The sequence below is a fragment of the Phyllostomus hastatus genome, unplaced genomic scaffold, assembly GCF_019186645.2.
Source record: "Phyllostomus hastatus isolate PE091 unplaced genomic scaffold, TTU_PhHast_1.1 phas_scaffold_1066, whole genome shotgun sequence".
Classification (NCBI taxonomy): domain Eukaryota; kingdom Metazoa; phylum Chordata; class Mammalia; order Chiroptera; family Phyllostomidae; genus Phyllostomus; species Phyllostomus hastatus.
In genome coordinates, this window is record NW_025334004.1 from 24,322,216 (window position 1) to 24,342,594 (window position 20,379).

Below are 20,379 nucleotides of genomic sequence, written 5' to 3' on the forward strand. Positions count from 1 at the left end.
TATGCCAGGACCCGAAAGAGTTTCTCATAATTTTTAAATAAGTGAATTTACCTCCCTTTAATTAAAAATAACTTAGATGGTAACCCTAGTTTTTGGATGGCGAGAGGAAAACACAGAATAAAAACACGATACAGAAACCTTCCCTGAGATGCGCATGCTGGTGATGGAGAATACTCAGTGTCGTTTTGGTTTTGACTTCACAGCTTGTACCTGCAGCGGCCACGCTAACATCTGTCACATGCACACGGGGAAATGTTTCTGCACAACTAAAGGGATAAAAGGTGATCAGTGCCAACTGTAAGTAAAAATGGTTTTATAGAACTTTTCTGGAAGGAATTTGTACCGCAGAATTTGTAGGTTTTCCTTTTTAAGTGTAGTGTTGTGCTCGTTAGGTGACCAGTATCACTGCACACTACATTTACTTGGGTTCTGTCAATTCTCATAAAAAGTTAAGCCTTTTAAAACAACAGTTTTCTGGAGGACTTAAAATATGGGCCATAGATTATGTTTGTATTTTGTAAATCTTGAAAAAGAAGAAACATTCTTATTTTTTCTGGAAAACTCACGTTCCATATCAAGTCTGTATTGTCATCCGTATAATTTCCCTTCCTGTCTCGTTAAATAATTCAAGTCCAGTGTTTTTATGCCTTTCTTTCTTTTGAGTCTTTTGCTATTAATTCTGGTATTTGTAGTTCTTTAAGCCTTTTAAGTGTTTTCTTAAGTTGTCCTCTTTTTCTCTGTTATGTGTGCAGACAGGAACCTGCCTTTGGTGTTCCTCTGCTGTCGCTAGTTTTATGAGTCACTGTCTTTTTGTAATTTAACTGTTATTCTCCAGATTTATTTCTCTCCTGAAAATAACTTTAAGAAGCAGTTGTTTCATGTTGTTTGAATGTTTTTCTTGTCATTCTTATTCATATACATCATATATTAAAAGTATTTTTATAGTTTTGAATTATTTATATGCAAACACTTATGTTTATATTAGATATAAATATACTCTAACCATAAATGTCAACCATAACAATTATAATTACAAAAATTGGTAAAATGTTTTCCCAAACTATAAATATGTGAAAATTATATCTAAAGAAGTCTGTTAAAAATGGAAAATGATCATTGTGTGTTTATCAAGAAGAAATATGATTTTTTTTTGCTCTAGAATTATCCTAAACATTTCAATTTAGATGATTATATCTTTAACTAGTTCCTGAAGTATCATAGGTTTTCAAGTTCAGAGAAGATAAGTAGAACTAATTTTTATTTCTTCTCCATAGTTTCTGAACTTAAAAATGAGGCCAGAGCATAATATTATCAGGAAATTCTTATTAAGGAGGGCTATTTTGGTCTCATTACCAATGGAATTAAATCACAGTACTTTGCTCTAAGACCGAAGGATGCCTGCAGTATTTTGCAACACTCAGTACTGGTTGTCGTGAGCAGGGTCAACTTTGTGGGCGTGTGGTGTCTGCGTCTACATAGGACTTCAGGCTTACAAGGGCATCCCGCTTGCTCTAACGCTGTGCCAGCGCCATCTTGAAATTCTTAATAAATTTTTAACAAGAGCCCTGTGTTTTCCTTTTGCACTGCTCCTTGCTTTCCTGTCGCCCTCCACCCCACCCCCACTATGAAGTACACAGCGGGTCCTGGTCATAAGCAACAGATGTTTTATTTTTGTTCTGAGACTCCATCATGAAGATGAGCGCTGACATTTTTAATTTGTACGTACTTCTGCATAAATGAGATAGCCATCCACATGATTGTCTCTTACGTGATATGGTACTTTAGTAACACATTTTTTTTTTCCAGATGAGAGGGCAGAATTTTAATTCATTGCACTTAGATGTACAAAGTTACAGAGTTTAACATATCTATGAAATACTAAAAGGTAAATTATGTAGTTCTAAATGATGAAAGTATATTTACCCTAGTTCTTATTTATGATTTTTTTGCAAGAAGAAGGAAAATTGGGCTACTAATTTGTAAAGAGTACTTTGTAGATAGAATAACATTCATTATTTTTTTGTTCTATTTATTTAGCTTTTGAGTGTGGGCCAGTGAAAGATAGGGCCATCATTCCTATAGCAATCACTTCCTATGGTGCGCTTACCCAGGAGAAAACGCTCTTGCTAGGAAGCAAAGCTAGTCATTCAAGTCAGTAAACAATGATTAAGTGAGTGCTACTAGTAATGAAGATAAATAGCACGTGGTTTTTGCTGAAAGTATCTTTCAACATAGCAGTGTAGACAGTAGTCAAAATACACTAATTTCTTTCCGTAGTGATTTGAGATACTTATCAACCCTTCCCTCCTCTCAGGATAATTTCCGTTCAGCTTTAAGTATGTAGTCAGACACCACATATTCTTGGATATCTTCATAACCTCCCCAAGCTGAAATTGTTTCTTTTCCTGTTTGTTAATTTTTTCCTTGTGTTAGCTGTGTACTTGCCTGTATCCTTTATAAAAGTGAAATTCTTTGGGGATTATTACATTAGTAGCACAGTGTCAGTGTTCAATAAATGTATTATTTAATGAAATGGAGTGCAGAAAGTACTGAAGGGGTTCTGAAAAGGGAGTGAAGAATTTATCTGGGAGGGGTAAGGGAAGTTGGAGCAGAGGGCATTTAAGCTGGAGCTTGAAGGAGGAGCTAAACTGTTCTGGGTGGAGAATATAGTCAACAGTGAAGCCAAATGGTAAAAACGAACGTGGTTTTAGCGTTTCCATTGTTTGCTCAAGGATGTGGAGAGCTGGGAAGAGCTTCACTTCTGCCTTTCCAATGAAAGAAAGAAAAGCTGGGCGAAGAACAAATTCATGAGTATGTTCGAAAGCTTTGAGCTATTGGCAGAATTCAGGGATGTTTTGCTGGGGGGGCGGGGGGAGGAGAAGGTAGACGTGAGTGGGTCGCTGGCAGCAGCTGGGATGACTTAAACCCTTCGCTGCACTAAAGGGGGTCAGTTAACATGGAGCCAGCAGGACAGTCCTGGTTTAGAGCGTTCTGCTAGCGTCAGCGTAGGTGTTGTCAGCGTGCTCCCTTAAGAATTTATGCTCGTCCTTACTTGGGGTAACACAGTGAAAACTGTTTCCCCCATCTAGTAATGAGATTTTTAACAGATGTCATAGAGTCAAGAGAACAGTCTGAATTCTTGAAGCCCAGCAATGCTAACATCAAGCACCATATTGTTAATTGCGTGTAGTGTGAATACATAAAAAGAAATAGTCCTGATCACTTTTCTAATTGTATACCTTGAGTAAATTACTTGAATTCTCTGGGAATCAGTGTATTTCTCAGTAAAAAATATTAAATAGCCATCACTTTGTAGGGTTATTATGATGATTAGATTTGCCAATATAAAGTGCGTAGTAAGGTGCTGAGCACGTAGTCAGTGCTGAAATATCAGCTCTTAAAAAGAAAAATAAAAAAATAAAAAAACACAAGGTAGCCAAGTGGCTAAAGATCTAAAGACGAACAAGAGCTTTCAGGGAGTGATGAGACATGAGCCCCAGCTTACCTGGGGTGAAACCAATAGGAAATTTCCGAGTTCAGCTGAGGAGGTGAATGAGCTGGTGCTAAGTGTGCGCTGTCAGTCCAGTGTGAAGCTCCTGGCCACCCAGGAATAGTCGAGTTCACACCTTTTTTAGAGTTGTTTTTTTTTTTTAAATTTCATCCATGAAACCAAGCAGTTGCTCATGCAGAAATGGGAGAAGTTTTTTTAAGAATGTTTTTCCTGTGGTAGAAGCCGAGGGTGGGAATGGCAGACACAGTGGGTGGAGCTTCGGTATTGGGATCCAAATATTCATGTATAGGGACACCAAGTTATTCCTCTTGCCAAGGAGGTTCTCACTCTGGCCCTGGCCTGAAACACTGTGGGAACTCAAAAATGATACCTGAACAATGAATTTAATGAAAATACAAACTCTTAGATAAATATATAATAAGTGAAGTAGTATTTTCTATGAAAGCTGCTTACTTTCGAGGAGCAATCTATGGACTTTAACAAAAACACAATGTATTATTTTTGGAACATGTCTAAATTTTATTTATAAATTGTGTTTAAATAATTCCCTGAATTAAAATATAGACTGACATATGATTAAATGTTACAAAGTGTGTTTTCTTTCTTGAAACCCCACCATGTATCAAGGCATAATATGCAGTTTCTGATATTTCGGAAGACTGTAGAAACTGTATTATTTCTTAAGACAGAAGGAAGTACAGGGTATGAGCCAGTAGAGTTGTGTTGTCAGACTCTCGGGTTGAAAAACGATTGGTACCCCAAAATAAATTTTAATGTATAATGTCTACCACATAGATTTTATATTGTACTGCTACAAAACTTTAAAAAATGCATAGGGCATGAATAATATACCAATTTTAATTAATTTTTAATGAAATTCAGTGCTGTTCATAAGTTGATACTACTAGTAATATTTGGTTCTTATTCTCTTACAAGGAGTCTTATATATTCTCTAGACATGTGATACACCCAGACAAATGTGTTATATATATCACGAACAGCAAAGCTATTGTTTATAAGGTTTTCTGAAGTGATGAACATGTTTTGTTACATTCTAAACATGATTTTATATGGTCTGTTTTCAAGTTACATGTTAGTTGCAGTGCTAGGAAATTCAGTATGTTTTATAAATATGCAAAACTTACTCTGTAACTTGTATGTAAAATGGAAGTTGTTTCTATACTCAAATAATTATGAACAGAAAGTTATTCATTTGCCATGTTATTCAAAAGTTGTCTAGGGTTTGGATCATTTTTTGTTTCATGGGGTTGCCTTGTGCATTCAGAATGTCTATTATCCTCCCTCCCATTTTGGAAAGTTCCATTAGAACTCCATAATTATGGAGTAAATAATTGTTATCCACAGATTTAATTTCTATTGAGAACCACTGGCTGAATCAGTTAGTGTTTTCGTTGACCTAGCCAAAAAACTTCTGTTGTTTCACTTGCTGCACATAACATCTTTTTCCTATTTTTCACCTTTGTCCTCATTTGTTTTTTAGTTTACTTTTCTCTTTCCCACTGTGTCTAACTGGCTGTTAATCTCATTCACTCAGTTTTTAATTTTGGTTATTACAACTTTATCTTACTGGTTTTATAGTGTCCAGTTTTTAGACTAAAGTCTTAACAGACAAGATTTAAAACTATGATAAAGTTATGTCCTACCATATAAAAAATAGTTATGTTAAAGCATATGTCTTTCCCTGGAGAATATCTGAATTTCCATGGCTATATTTATATGATTCTTTGTTTCTGCTGGTTCCTGTTCTTGTTTATTTTTGTTAGTTTCTAAGTCTCCTTATTTTTTATTTTGTACTGGGTACCATATTTTCAAAATTTATTTATAGTTCTTTTGACACTTTGCATGGAATGCTTTTCTAAAGAGAATTCAATTCAGTCCTGAGCCTCAGGGCAGTAGTACCTTAATCATTTCAGGGATGAGGATGGTTCAAAGTAGATCTTCAGTCTCTTGAAGTACTCCTTGTGTCTTTTCTCCTACGACTAGTCTTTGTTACCTAGGTCCTCAACCTTTGGTGGCCTAAATGCTGGTCCCTTTTTTTCTCGTGAAATAATCTTTCCATCTATAACCATGAAATCTCCCAATAACCTGGGATTCCATCCTCTGCATCCTAGCTTGGAAATTATTTGCTTTTGTGCTCTCCAGGGCTTATTCATTAAAAGCAAGTTAAAAATCTATCCATCTTAGTTGTCTTTTTTATTTTTTATTTATATATATTTTTATTCTTGTTTATTATTTCTACAGATGTGACTCTGAAAATCGTTATGTTGGTAATCCACTTAGAGGAACATGTTATTGTAAGTATTTGTATTTTTTCATTTTAATTAACTGGTTTGAATGATTAGTTCAGGTGATTTTGCAGATAATAAATTTTATCTTAAATACTTGATATCATTATTAGGTTACCATTTTGATTTTTTGCAAATCTTGTAGCATATATTGCTAAAAAAAAAGCAGTGTCTTCTCACTGTATTTTCTTAATTTTATTTGGTGCATTTTTTTCTACTCTGAATAGAAAAATAGCAATAAATGTTATTCTGAACATGGAACAAAATATAGAACTTGATATAAAACTCAGCTGGATTTTAGTGTAATCCTTTCATTATGATTGAATTTAGAACAACTGAAATTTTGTGATAGATTTTTTAAAGGGGAAAATTTTGGTCATCATTAAAAAGCTGCAATGATTCTGTGTTGAAAGACACTTCCATTGGGTAATGATCATATGGCAGATGTGTATTTAACTTTTTAAGAAACAACCAAACTATTTTTCCCAAATGGTTTTACCATTTTACATTTCCACTAGCAGTGTATGAGTTTTAATGGTATCTAATTCTCATGTTCTTTGCATTCCCTAATGATTAAAGATGTAAGCATTTTTATGTGAATTTTTCCATGTGTTTATTTTTTTTGATGAAGTGCATTTAAGTGTCCATGCCCCAGCTTTAAAAATTGCATTGGTTGTTTTCATTTTGAATTGTCAAAGTACTTTATGTATTTCAGATGCAAGTCCTTTGTCTGGTATATGATTTGCAAATGTTTTCCCTAGTTTGGGGCTTGCCTTTTCACTCTATTAAGAGTTTTTTAAAATGGAATTTTTAAATTTAGATGAAATTCAATTTATCAATTTGTTGTTTTAGGAATCTTAGCCTAATTAAGGTCACAAGGATTTCCCCCTATATTTTCTTCTAGAAATTTTATATTTTTAGGTTTTCCATTCAAGTATATATTACATTTTCAGTTGATATTTGCATACATTTTAAGGGATGAGTCAAATTTTTTGTCTCCATTTGGACATCCAAATGTTCTAATACTATTTATTCATGCACTGTCTTTTAACCAGTGAATTGCTTTTGCACCTTTGCTGAAGGTCAGCTGTCCGTATACGTGCATAAGACTATGCTTGTTTTTTTTGTATTATAAAGGAATTTTAGCATTTATTTTGGAACATATGGTACAAGAAATTTTGTGTCATGAATAATTAGTACTTTGCATGCAAATATCAGTATTGCTTTCTAGAGTTACATTTTTAATGCATAAGTGTAAATAAAAGAATTAAAAAACATTTATATAGATATGGAATTAGTGCTACCCATGTATAACGCACATCCTTATTTTTCCTCAAAAATGTGGGCAAAAAGTATGTATTATACATGGCAAAATATGGTATATTCCATTTTTTAGAAATGGGAAATATACTAATATTTAAGCCTTTTATGTTACAGAATAAGGTTGTTTTTCTTCTAGATCAGAGCAGTCTAATGTAAATACATTGTGAGCCACCTATGTAACTTTAAATTGCTACTAGCTGCATTAAAAAGTAAAAGAAAACAGGGGAAATTAGTTTTAATACTACGTTTTATTTATGTCAACGTATCTAAAATATGTCATTTTAACATGTAACCTTGTAACAATCACCTGTGAGCTATCTTTCAGTTTTTTTCCAAATTAAGTGTTTGAAATATAGTTTGTATATTCAATAGGTAGAGCAATCTTACGTTAACTTTGTCACGTCAGTCACTCTATAGTCACATGTGATAGTGGCTACCATATTGTAGAGCTCATCTCTACATTATAGAGGACTGTCCCTCTTTTAAAAATGCTAAAGGAATAGTTGTAAAGCGCTAGATGGCAGTCTTGCCATTTGCTATGAGACTTTTAGAGCTTAATGACATTTGAAAAAAAATTGTGTTGAAAAAAAGAAAAGGTCAGTAGTTCTTGTAATAGTGTTAATGGAAACTCTTCTGATTCTAAAGATTAGAGTGAAATTTAAAATGCAGGCCTACACTGCAACATAAAGCCATTGAGTTCAATATGGTGTTAACTTAATGGACAGTAATACAGACCAGCAATTGTATCCTGGACAGTCTTGACAGCCTTTCAAATGTCAGCCTAAAACCAGAAACTGAGTGTGTTAGAAATCTGTCATTGCTCCCATGGAAACAAAAGAAAGTTAGGAGCAATGATACCTCATTAGATTGATGGTTTTCAACAGTGAATTATGCAATTTATCTCACCAAATATGAAAAAAGTAGTCTCAAAGTAGTTCCTTTTTTCCTTGATACTTTATTTTTAATTATAATAACAGTAGTAACAAGAAAACCTTAAACACAAAATGAAAGACTGGGCTATGAAAATGTTATGTAGTTGATACATTTGAAATGTGTAGAACTGAGTATAGGAAGTCACTTTCTCTAATCATCAGCTTTACACTACAACTATCTTAATTCTTCTTTATTTTATTTTATTTTTTAAAAGATTTATTTATTTACTTTTAGAGAGGGAAGGGAGGGAGAAAGAGAGAGAGAGAAACATCAATGTGCGGTTGCTGGGGTCCATGGCCTGCAACCCAGGCATGTGGCCTGGCTGGGGATCGAACCTGCGATGCTTTGGTTCGCAGCCCGCACTCAATCCACTGAGCTATGCCAGCCAGGGCTATCTTAATTCTTTAACTCTGTGCAAACCAAACTGCTCATTATTGTGCTTTAGTACATTTCCAAGTAATCAAACATATTTTGGTTTATTTCACCTTTCACTCTTTGAAAGATTACTGTATTCTTAAAAAATTTCTTCTATTACTATTTAGAGTTAAGGGTGCAATTTTGTGGTGATAATAGTACACTGACTTTTGAAGAATAAAGAACTAATTACTCTATATTCAGTGATCACCTCCACTACTTATTGTATCTTAGTTTATATTTGTAAAAAATGGAAATATTTATCCATTTATCTCACTGTATACCCTTTCATTATTATTGATTTATTTAATTAATGTTTATATCTTGAACTGAAAGATATTTATAAATGTTATTTACTGGATTTGAATTTTCTATTTTTGATAAGTGAGTGATAATATTTCTAATAAACATTATTGTAGCTGTGAATTAAAACAAATACAGGGGTGGGCAAACTTAGGTTAAATTACCAGCCATCATTACCTAAGCAATAAAGCATAAGTAAGTAAGGATATGATATAATAAGAATAATAAGAAGAAGACAAGTGATATAAATAAATAATACTATAATTAGTCAATAAAGAGTAATATAAGAATAAATTGTGTTTCACATGCTCACAACTATACACCTGCTTTTGCCAACCCCTGTGTTAATCTCATTACTCAAAATGCCATGCTATATAAAACTATAAAGCAGCTAAAACTTGAATTAACATTATATTTAGTGTAATTGTCCTATGTTTTGTTCTAAAACAGAATAAAAGTACTTTTCTGTTTTAAACTAAATATATTGTATTTTCTTAGTGAATGTTATATATGACTTTCTAGCCATTGAATATAAATAGCTACCTAAACGGAAATGGCTGGTCCATCGGCAGGAAGAGCCAAGTGAGCTCAGTGGGCACCGAGAACCTGAACTCTTGTGTTTCACAGACCGAGGGCGTGTGGGATCGAGGGTAATCTGACAAAGCATGAACGATCTCCACGTGGTTGGCATTTTGACCTTCTCCTTCGATTCATCTCTATTTTCATTAAATTCCCTCAAGTCTTTATGCCAGTATTTTAGATGTTTATTTCAGAATTATTTAATATTTTTGTCTATTCAGAAATGAAGGCTAATGCTGCACAGTTATGAGAAACTTAAAAATAGTTGAAAGAAAATAATGGATATGGAGTTCATCTAGAAGAGAGACAAAAAATTTATTTGACCATGTATTTTATGATGAATCTGTTATATTTCTCTGGTTATGTAAAAAACATAGACTTGCTGTAAAAATAATTAAAAAGAAAAAAACAAGTAAAACATGTCTGAAAACCTCCGACCAGGGTTTCCAAGCGGCGCTGTGCGGTCGGCACCCTCTGAAAAGGCTCTCAGCTGCGAGGAAGAGTGGGGGCTCACGCCCTGCACGCACTTCTCTCCTGAGCCACACGACCAGGTGTGGGCTTGTGTACCTTCAATACGGCCTCACGGTTCCTTACTCCTGTAATGATGCCGAATGGGCTAATGAAGGCACTGTGTGCCTTTCTAAATAAATCATATCTATAACATACCTAATATTCTTATTGTGAAACATTTTTTTCCCCTAACAGATATGTAACTCATTATTTACCATCATTTATCGAATACAGCACAGTTTTTGTACAAACTAGAAAACAATCCATATTAAAATACCGATGACATATTTCATAGTTATGGAACAAACATTCCAAAAATGTATATGGAACCAAATGTAAATTTTATTTGGCAATTTTGAGAAAGAAGAACAAAATAGGAGAGATCATGATACCTGATATTAAACTATATTATGGTGCATTGTAATCAAAACAGCCTGGTATGAGCATAAGAACAGACACATAGATCAATGGAACAGAGTAGAGAGCCCAGAAATAAACCCATGTCTCTGTGTTCAGTTAATATTCAACAAAGGGGGCAGAAGCATAAAATGGGGTAAAAATAGCCTCTTCAACAAATGGCGTTGAGAGATCTGGACAGCTACCTGCAAAATAAATGAAACTCTACCAGCAACTTACACCATACACAAAAATAAACTCAAGGTGGATGAATGACTTAAGTATAAGTCACAATACCAAAAAAGTCCTAGAGGAGAACATGGGGAGGACACTCTCAGGTATTCTGTGCAGCAATATTTTCACTGATATGTCCCCAAGAGCAATGGGCATAAAGGAAAAAATAAACAAATGGGACTGCATCAAAATAAAAAGCTTCTACATGCCTATAGAAAACATTAGCAAAATGAAAAGGGAACCAACCGTATGGGAAAATATGTTTGTCAATGATACCTCAGACAGGGGGTTGATCTCCAAAATGTATCAAGAATTCATGTGACTACACAATAGGAAGACAAACAATCCAATTAAAAAATGGGCAAAGGAACTGAACAGACCCTTCTCCAAGGAGGACATACAGAGGGCCCAGAGACATATGAAAGGATGCTCAGCATCACTAGCCATCAGAGAGATGCAAAGTAAAACCACAATGAGGTTCCACTTCACATCAGTCAGAATGGCCATCACAAATCAACAAAAAACAAGTGCTGGCGAGGATGTGGAGAAGGGGAACCCTAGTGCTCTGTTGGTGGGAATGCAGACTGGTGCAGCCACTGTGGAGAACAGTGTGGAATTTCCTCAAAAAACTAAAAATGTAACTGCCTTTTGACTCAGCAGCTGCACTGCTGGGATTATCCCCTAAGAATCCTGATACACCAATTCAAAAGAACCTATGCACCCCAATGTTCATAGCAGCACAATTTACAATAGCCAAGTGTTGGAAGCAACTCAAGTGCCTATCAGTAAATGAGTGGACAAAAAAACGAGGTACGTTTACACAATGGAATTCTATGCAGTAGAGAGAAGGAACTCCAGCTCTTTGCGACAGCATGGATGGAACTGGAGAGCTTTATGCCAAGTGAAATAAGCCAGGTGGAGAAAGATAAATACCACATGATCTCACCTATAAGTGGAACCTAATCAACAAAACAAACAAGCAAGCAAAATATAACTAGAGACACTGAAATAGAGAACAGGCTGACAGTGACTGGAGGGGAGAGGGAAGAGGGGTAATGGGGGAAACTAGGGGAAGCGTGGTCAAGGAACATGCATACAGGACCCATGGACAAGGCCACAGGGTAGTAGGATTCAGGGTGGGAGGTGGGAGTGGGTGGGACAAGGGAAGGTCGTAGGGGGAAAGTGGAGACAACTGAACTTGAAAAACAATAAAAAAAAAGGAAAGAAAACAACCATCTGACTTTTTAAGTAATGAAAATACTGCTTCACCTTTACTGGGCACTCACTGTGCCAGGCTGTTCTGTGCTTTTTCTTTGTATTTGCTTATTTAATCCTCAAATGAGGATACGCTTATTATCCCCATTTTGTATTTGAGGGAACAGAGGCTGGGAAGGTTTGTTTAACTTGTATAAGATCACGCAGCTGCGGAGTGGCAGTCAGTCCTCACTCAGGCCGTCTGGGCCTGTAGCCCTCCTCCTTGACCACAGGTGATCAAACCAGAGCATCAGAAATCAGCAGTATATTTAACTCAAGAGTTGTTGGTAGATGAATAAAATAAAAACATCCTGTTAAAGAAAATGGAAGAGAGAAGCTAAGCAATTAAAGATTCATACAGTTTTCTCAAGTGAGGAGTCTTCGCATAAAAACATACTTACTAAAATTTATGTAAAAATTTTATGCAGTTTCAATTAGAATTCCATTCAGTTCAGTTTTTTAAAGGGTATGCATTAGAATAAATTATCTTAAGCTTTATTTTAAGTCACAGACTTTCAGAATATTCAGTACAATTATGTAAGAAGGGACAGTGGGAAATCCCACTCTGATGTATGTTTGCAGAGACGCTGTAACTCTGACCGTACTGGTTCCCATAACCAAAGAAGGAATCGATGAACAAATCAAGTCCAGGGTTAGATTCCTAAACATATGGGAATTTATATGGCACTCACTTTATTTTCAAAAAGCCGTTAATGACTTCACATGTTCATTCATTTTTTTATTGAATACTTTTGATTTTTCTTGTTCAAGTACAGTTTTCTGCCCCCCCCCCCCACCGCCCCAGCCTTCCCCACCTGCCTCCCCTGTTTCCACACCCCCTTGTTTTCGTCCATGTGTCCTTTATGGTTGTTCCCATAAACCCTTCGCCCTTTTCCCCCATTGCCCCCTCCCCTCTCCCTTCTGGCTACTGTCAGTTTGTTCTTAATTCTTCAATGTGCTGAGCTTTATCTTAGGTTGTAGCTTTTGCATTTATTATTTTTCTGCCTCAAGCACTTCATCTCCAGCTAATATCCACTGCAGTGTAAAATGGACTCCCCCGGGGTATCACAGTAGCCTGTATTTTTTTTTTTCATCCTAACTTACAGTAGAAAGTTACCTCACTTGTTTATTTGTTTACTTGAATGTGACTTTACTATTTTTTTTTACTCACTAGTATGAACATCTCTGAACCCAGGACCTTCCATTGTTGGAACCCACAGCTGGAAAACTGTGTGGTCGCTGGGCAGGCACTCAGTAAACATATGGAGGTGCCCATCCACATTATCTATCAGTAGATGTGTATGCATGCATTGTGGCTGTCTGGGCAAGTGTTTTATTTTTCAACTTATTTACATGTAGTATGAGCCATCATTGAAAACCATTAAGCATCATCCACTCATTTAAATAAAACTGAGTTTCAAGGTTTGTTTTTTAACTTGGTCTGTGTAACATTTGCTTCAAATAGTATCTGAGCAGTTTCCCTTGTATCATTGCAAAATAATGGAATGTTTTAGCTGTTGGTGATACTATGAAGCATAGGACGGTGTCTTCCGAAGAGGTCATGGCATATTATATGAAAACTCGTAATTACAATCATGGGTGAATGGGCATTGGTGATCTTCATCCATCCTCTTTCATTCATAGATTAAAAAGTAAGACCCACTGAGTTTTAAGTGTGTATTCTAGGCCATAAAATCAGTATTTTTCAGTGCAAATAGTAAAGATTTTGCATTTTTTTCTGTGATATATCTAACAGATGTTTAACTTGCCAAATTCCTGCAACAGATTTCACCTTTGGAATTTTTCTAAGTGTTCCAAGCTTAGTAAAAATTACTTTTTAAAGATATTTATTTATTTATTTTTAGAGAGAGGGCAAGAGAGAGAGACATATCCACGTGTGAGAGAAACTCCAGTAGGCTGCCTCTCGCACACCCCCAAGTGGGTGCCTGGCCTGTAGCCCAGGCATGTGCCCCGACCAGAACTGAACTGGTGACATTTCGGGTTGCAGGACAATGCCCAGCCCTCTGAGCCACACAGTTCAGAGCAGTAGGAATTCTGAGTTAATAATTGTAAGTATGGATAGTAGTGTTCAGCAAGCAAGGGAAACTTGTATTTATTGATATTTATTATGTGAGAACAATTTAATTCATTTAATACTCACAAGGGTGACATTCTTTTTCTCGTTAATTTACTTACTGAAGAGTTACACTGTTAGAGCTTGGAAGGAGTGTGGGTTGTTGGAATTGACCCACTTCTGTTTACTTATTCAACATACATTCATTGACTATTTTGCTGGACTCTGGGGATATTATAGTGAACAAAACAGGTTCTGCTACATTGACACTTATAAACCACTGGTGAAAATAGATAATTAAGTCTATACAATCACCTCGATATGATTGTCATAATAGGACCTGTGAATGAGAATTGTAGATGCTTTGGGAGTATATTACAAGAGAGTGTGGCCTAACTGTGGGATAAGGCAGTAGAGTGGGTAAAGCAAGAAAAGGAAGGGGAGTTGATGTGAAAGGTGAATTGATAGAGGAAGGGCATGGTGTGGATGGAGAGGAGCAGAATCAGCAGGACGGCATGCGTAAAGGCCTGTAGTCAGAAAGGGCATCCTGGCCTGTGAGATACAAGCTCTCCAACACATAGAACTAGGTGAAGAGTGGCAAGAGATGCGGGGCGTGAGACCTGCGGGATCCAAGTCACGTGTTGCTTTTTATAGGCACGTAAGAATTTTGGTCTTTATAGGAAGAAAAGTGGGAAGCCACTGGAAAGTGTCAGGAAGAGGGTAAAATGTTAGGTTTTAATTTTAAAATAATCGCTCTGCTTGCAGTGTGCCAAACAGCTTGGTGAGGGCAATAGAGTATGAAAGAGGCCATGCTTGTTCACTTTTTGAGGCATATTCCTGGAGCTACATGTTAAAATATGGTAGGTCCTTGAATATTGTCATTTTGTTCAACATTTTTCTTATACTGTTAATCAGAAAACAACAACAACAACAAAACCAGTCCTGGTGGAGGCCACTGCCTGTGTGGAGTTGACATACTCCCCCATGTCTGCATGGGTTTTCTTGAGGTCTTGCCGTTTCCTCCCACATCCCACACATGGGTATGTTAGGTGGGCACCAGCCTACATCGCCCCAGTCTGAGTGAGTGTGGCTGTGGTGCAGGCGTGAGTGGCCCGGCGATAGAAGGGCATCCTGTCCAGTGTGAGTCGCATCTTGCATCCCGAGTGGCCAGGGGAGCTCCAGCCACCCAGGAGCCAGAACTGGAATAAGCCTGTTGGAAAATCATTGTCCTGTTTTGTATTAATCTTTCCTACATGTATGTACAGGTCACCTATATTCACATAAGTTTTATCATTTACTAAACAATTGTCTAAGTTGGCAAATACTTGTACTTATATGTAGGCCATTGTCTAAAACATGTGGATTCTTAATGTAGTCAAAGTGTATGTGCATCCTTTTCTAAAAATATGACCATGAACTCATGAAAAGATACCTAGCTGTAGATAAACATGCATATGAGAACCTGTTTGACTTTTGAAATCTTTAGATTTCATTTAAAATGACTAAAGAAAGTGAAATAACATGTATGGACTGCATTTACTTTATGAGAGAGTATTCTCTAAGGCAAATACACACTAATACAATTATGTTTAATCCACAGAGCAATCCTATGAGATAGGCAATTTTACCCGCTTTGTACCACTGACTTTCACTGAGGTTAATTAACCTGAATAACAAAACCCCATTGGTAAAATGGGAAATTGCAATTACAATTGAGATCTTCTTAAATATTGTGGACAATCGTAAATTGAAAGTAAAGTACAGTATTAACTGGTGAAAAAGCAAATCATTACATGTCAGTTTCTTTCTCAAAATAGTCAACATAAAAATTTATGAAATAATTAAAAATTTATGTAATAATTATTCTGCTCCCCGAATGACCTGACATTTATATGAACAGTGCCATTGATCTACCATACTCATACGCATATCAAGATTCATTTCATTTGGGATCCTGGCACGTTTGCCCCTTCTACGTCATTTATTCGCTTATGCAATCATTTGTTGTGTCAGTATGAACTCATGGATATATAGTTTATGGCTTACAATAAGTTATTAACATTATTTTTTTATAGCTGAAGTTGCTCTAGATTTAGCCATTGGGTCCCTCCTCAAATTGGCCCCTGTATCCTTCTGACCATGACTCCATAATTCTCTGAATACTTCCTTATATTCTGGGACTAAAAGACTGTTTTTGTACTTTTTCTGCCCTAGTCATGGACTCAACCTTTTTTTTTTTTCCAAGAGGCTATGGTTTCTTATATTAAAGAGTGGTATATAGAAACCAAAATTTGAGAGCTAAGTATGCTCATTCACTTTTGGGTTGTTATTCTTCTTTTCCTTTAAAATACTTTTTTTTTTTCCAAATTAAATTACCAAGTATATTCTTGTTCTCTTTTGGTAACTTTCTTATATTTTAACTGAAACTTGTCTTATTCTGAAACCTGGCCATCCTCTAAGGGAAGTGTTGACTGTGTTTTCTTTCCTAGTGTCAATAACTTACAACCTGGGCGTGGAAATAGCAGCTGCTTTGCTCCCTTTGACATTGCATATGATGGTTCTGCTTTACCTGCTCAAGAATTCCATCTCTTTCACCCCTCCTTTCTGCTGCCTTTCACTGAAATGCTTTGTGCTCCATGTAGCAATCTATCCATTTAATACTTTTGACCTACCTCATTGTCTTTCCCTTAATATCTTTCTTGATATCATTCTTGATTCAAACTATCACATGCACTTTAACTGTGCATTATTTATCTTGTGTTCAATTTCTGAAAAGACTGTAGGACTCAAACCACTATCAGGTCAGCTTTATTACAAGGAAAGGATATATACTGAAAGGGCTCTGGAGATCTAAGATATTAGGGCTAACTGTGCAGTTATCGGAATTAAGGTGGTGTGTGTGTGTGCGTGTGTGTGTGTGGCGAGATCAACATTATCACCAATATAATAAAATAGGCCCCAAATAAGAGCTGTAGGTGTTAATATTTTTATACCATATGTGGTTACACACTGAAATTGTTTATTTTAGTAACTTTTTTTATTGTCCTTTATTACTTGGTAAACATTCTGATTTTAGACATAAAAATATAGCTTTGTTTTCTTTTATTCCAACTTGAAATATTCACTGCCAGATGTTTTTGTTATGCTATTTTCATATTTGAATTTGTGTCTCAGTTGTAGTATGTGTATGAATGATTAGTTTTCAGGATGAGTATGTAGATCGTATACTTTTGGACTTTTTCTTACCTGAGACTATGATGACGTTGTTTTTCTGTGTAGACAGCATGGCCGAGTACACATACTACATAGATACTGCTCCCATCTTTTGGTAGTGTCTTTGGTTGTATATTGTTACCTAGGGGCACTTGCCATCTTGCCTAATTTTTCTTTATAAATAACTAGTTTTCTGTGTGAATGTGTGTGTGCACATGCCCACATGGAAGAGCCTGAATGTCTACAGTATTTTTTAAATAACCACTTTATTGTGATACAATTCATATACTAAAAACCTCACACTTTCAAAGTGCACAGTTCAGTGAATTTTAGTACACTCACAAAGTTGTCTAACCATCATCACTATCTGATTGTAGAACATTTTTATCACTCCTGAGAGAAACCCAGTCCACAACAGCAGTAGCCACTCTTCCTTCCCTCTTTCCCAAGCCCCTGGCACCTTCTTTCTCTGTGGGTTTGTCTGCTGCTTTTCACGGTTCGTCGTGTTACAGCAGGCACAGTACTCCACCCGTCTTTACAGTGGAGTCAGCTAAATGATATTTCATTGTATGGGCACACTGCATTTTGCGGACCTTCCGCCAACGGACGGATGTTCGGGTTTACTTTTGGACTGCTGTTGATAATGCTGGACTCCTTTTGTCTTTTATACAAGGTATTTCCTTTTAATAGATTTAGGTTTCAATCTTCAACAGATTTCTTTCTATCATATATTTAACATCTATTTTATGTGTTTCTTTTCATTTTGTTATGATGTTGGCTACAATATTACTCGTGCATACATGGAAAATTTCTAGGTCTCTTATTCCTGTTGAATGTTTTTTATCTATGACCAATATGAGATGTTTCTTCAGATGTGACTTACATAGAAGTAGTTCGGTTCTATGTTGTAATCATTATATGTTTGGAATCTGTTATTGTATTTAATTTTGTCATTATATTATTACTTTTTGGTTTCTGTTGCAGTTTTTTTACAATTTTTACTTATTTTGCTCTCTTTTATTGTCTTCAGTGTTATCTCATCTTCCAACTTCAATTTTGTGGGGCTTTTTTTAGATTTCCTTTTTCCATTAATGCATACTGCATTATGCACAGATATTTTAACTGACTAAACACTTTACTCATATTAAATATGTATACTTAATGTACTGTTGACAGAACATTTTTCTCTTGTCTCTCCTCACTATGCAAGTGGAAAACTGCCTTAACACAGGTGTCCGCTTCTCCTTTCTCTTTGTTTCCTTTCTTATAGATGATGACTTTGTCTCATCTGTGAGATTTGGACCCAGATGTATTAATAGCCTCATATTTACCTTGAGGTCTACCATCAAAAAGCGAGAGAAGTATAAAGAAAAGTGGCTCTTTTTCATATTCATTTTACCCATATTTTTAGGGATTTTAATTTATTAAAATTAAAATAAGTAGAATAACAGTTTTATTCTACTTACTGGGTTTTATTGGGAAATTATTTGCCAACCTTTAATTTTCCTGGAATTATCAGAGATACTTTGCTCATTCTTAGCCAAAATATTTAAGAGCTACCTATATCATTTACAGTTGTTCTAACTTTTAGGGCTTGATCTGTAAAATCAAAAGATTGGTTTATATAGTGTTATATGGTTTCTATAATGCTGAAATGGTTTCAGCATTTCTTTCTATTCCTAAAGTTCTTAAATAATTGTTCCTAGTCAATAATATATTTAAACATACAAAATACAGTTTATCCTTTATTAATTATGAAAATTTAAATTGTGCTGAAAAGTATCATATACGAGGTCTGTCCAGAAGGTACCCAGCCATGTAATAAGAAAAATAGAGACATTTATTGGAGGAGATACAAGAAACATTGTACATAGGATAATGATGTCTCAGCCCCCTTCAAAGTAGGCACCTTGAGACCTCACACAGTTCTCCCAATCACCATTAGCTGTCCCATCCTATTTTTCTGAATCTCATCAACAGTCTGAAATCTCTTCCCTTTCAAAGGTGATTTTAGTTTTGGGAAAAGCCAGAAGTCACAGGGCACCAAATCTGGTCTGTAGGGGGGCTGAGTCACCTGGGTGATTTGATGTTTTGCCAAAAACTCTGCATGAGACATGATGCATGAGTGGGCGAGTTGTTGTGAGGAAGCTGCCCATCACCAGGTGCCCATAGCTGTGGCCTTCTGAATCATCGGAATAATGTCTGCTTAATGCGGAAATGTTCAAGCTTAATGCAAAATTTGATGCAGATTGAATGTGATGGCCACACAGTACACATGCTCACTCAATGGCATCTCCCTGCCCCACGGACTAGTACAGTGAAGTCATCATTGCTCACGCATGTGCATTGCAGTCCACTCTCCTTGACTGCCAGGTTACATTGATGTCGCACAAACCATTCTCGTTGTATTAGCAATGGCTGGACTTTTTCCAGCCTCATATACTTTTCATATAAAGTATAGTATATATATATATACTTTCGTATTTACAGTACATATACATTTGTAGTGTATGTAATGCAACTTAAGGGGTGTCTGCTTACCACTGAGCTGGAACAAGCCTTGACACTCCCCTGAGTTTCCCGCGGCACCGCAGGCTCCACCTCTGCCGACCTTGGTGCAGGATGGGTGAGGTTTACAGGGCTCCACGCTCCAGTGTCAGCACCCCAGTTTTCTTAGGGCTCCTGCGGGGTATGAATTCGTTGGCATTTCCAGATTGTAGCTGCTCGAACTCCCTGGTGGGGATATACAGGAAGTGAAAACAAATGAAAACCCCCTCAGACCCAGGGAACTCACCATTGGGCCATCCCTTGAGTTCCAAGGTTATGGCCTTTTACCTACTTCCTACCTTTTAGGGTGTTGTTCTAAATTTTTTTCCATCTCATCAACTTTTCCTTCTACTAAATTCTTATTTATGTGGATCAGTATAAAAACATGCTGTTCTTCCCAATTTAAAAATAAGCTCACCTCACTTTATCACACTTAGTCCTCCTGCTACTTTTTCTCTGTGTTTATTAATAATACCGTAAGTTATTTAGTTGATTTATACTCAGTCTTCCTCTTTATATCACAATAATAAAGTGGTTCATTAAAGCAGTATAAAAACTTATTTTCAAAATATGTATACTTGCACAAACCTGACGCATTTTAAATTTTAATGTTTTATGTCCTGTACCCTATTTAGCTGAGAAGTTCAGAGTAAATCGGAGTGATATGGTACATGTTTTAAGTCCCAGGTAATTAATTATTCATTTGTAACACTCCTAAAAATATATGAGCATTTTATTTAAATTGAGGGGAGAAATACATCATCTCCTGGTTAAGTGGAAAC

General features: G+C 36.0%; 1 protein-coding gene across 1 annotated transcript in view; it reads left to right on the top strand.

Annotated features, from left to right (window-relative positions):
- ATRNL1 (attractin like 1) overlaps positions 1 to 20,379 on the top strand; it is a 506,174-nt gene that overhangs the window by 151,323 nt on the left and 334,472 nt on the right. The window contains exons 20-21 of the mRNA XM_045854498.1: positions 204 to 297; positions 5,774 to 5,826. Coding sequence (XP_045710454.1) covers positions 204 to 297; positions 5,774 to 5,826 — 147 coding nt within the window. The remainder of the gene's footprint in view (positions 1 to 203; positions 298 to 5,773; positions 5,827 to 20,379) is intronic.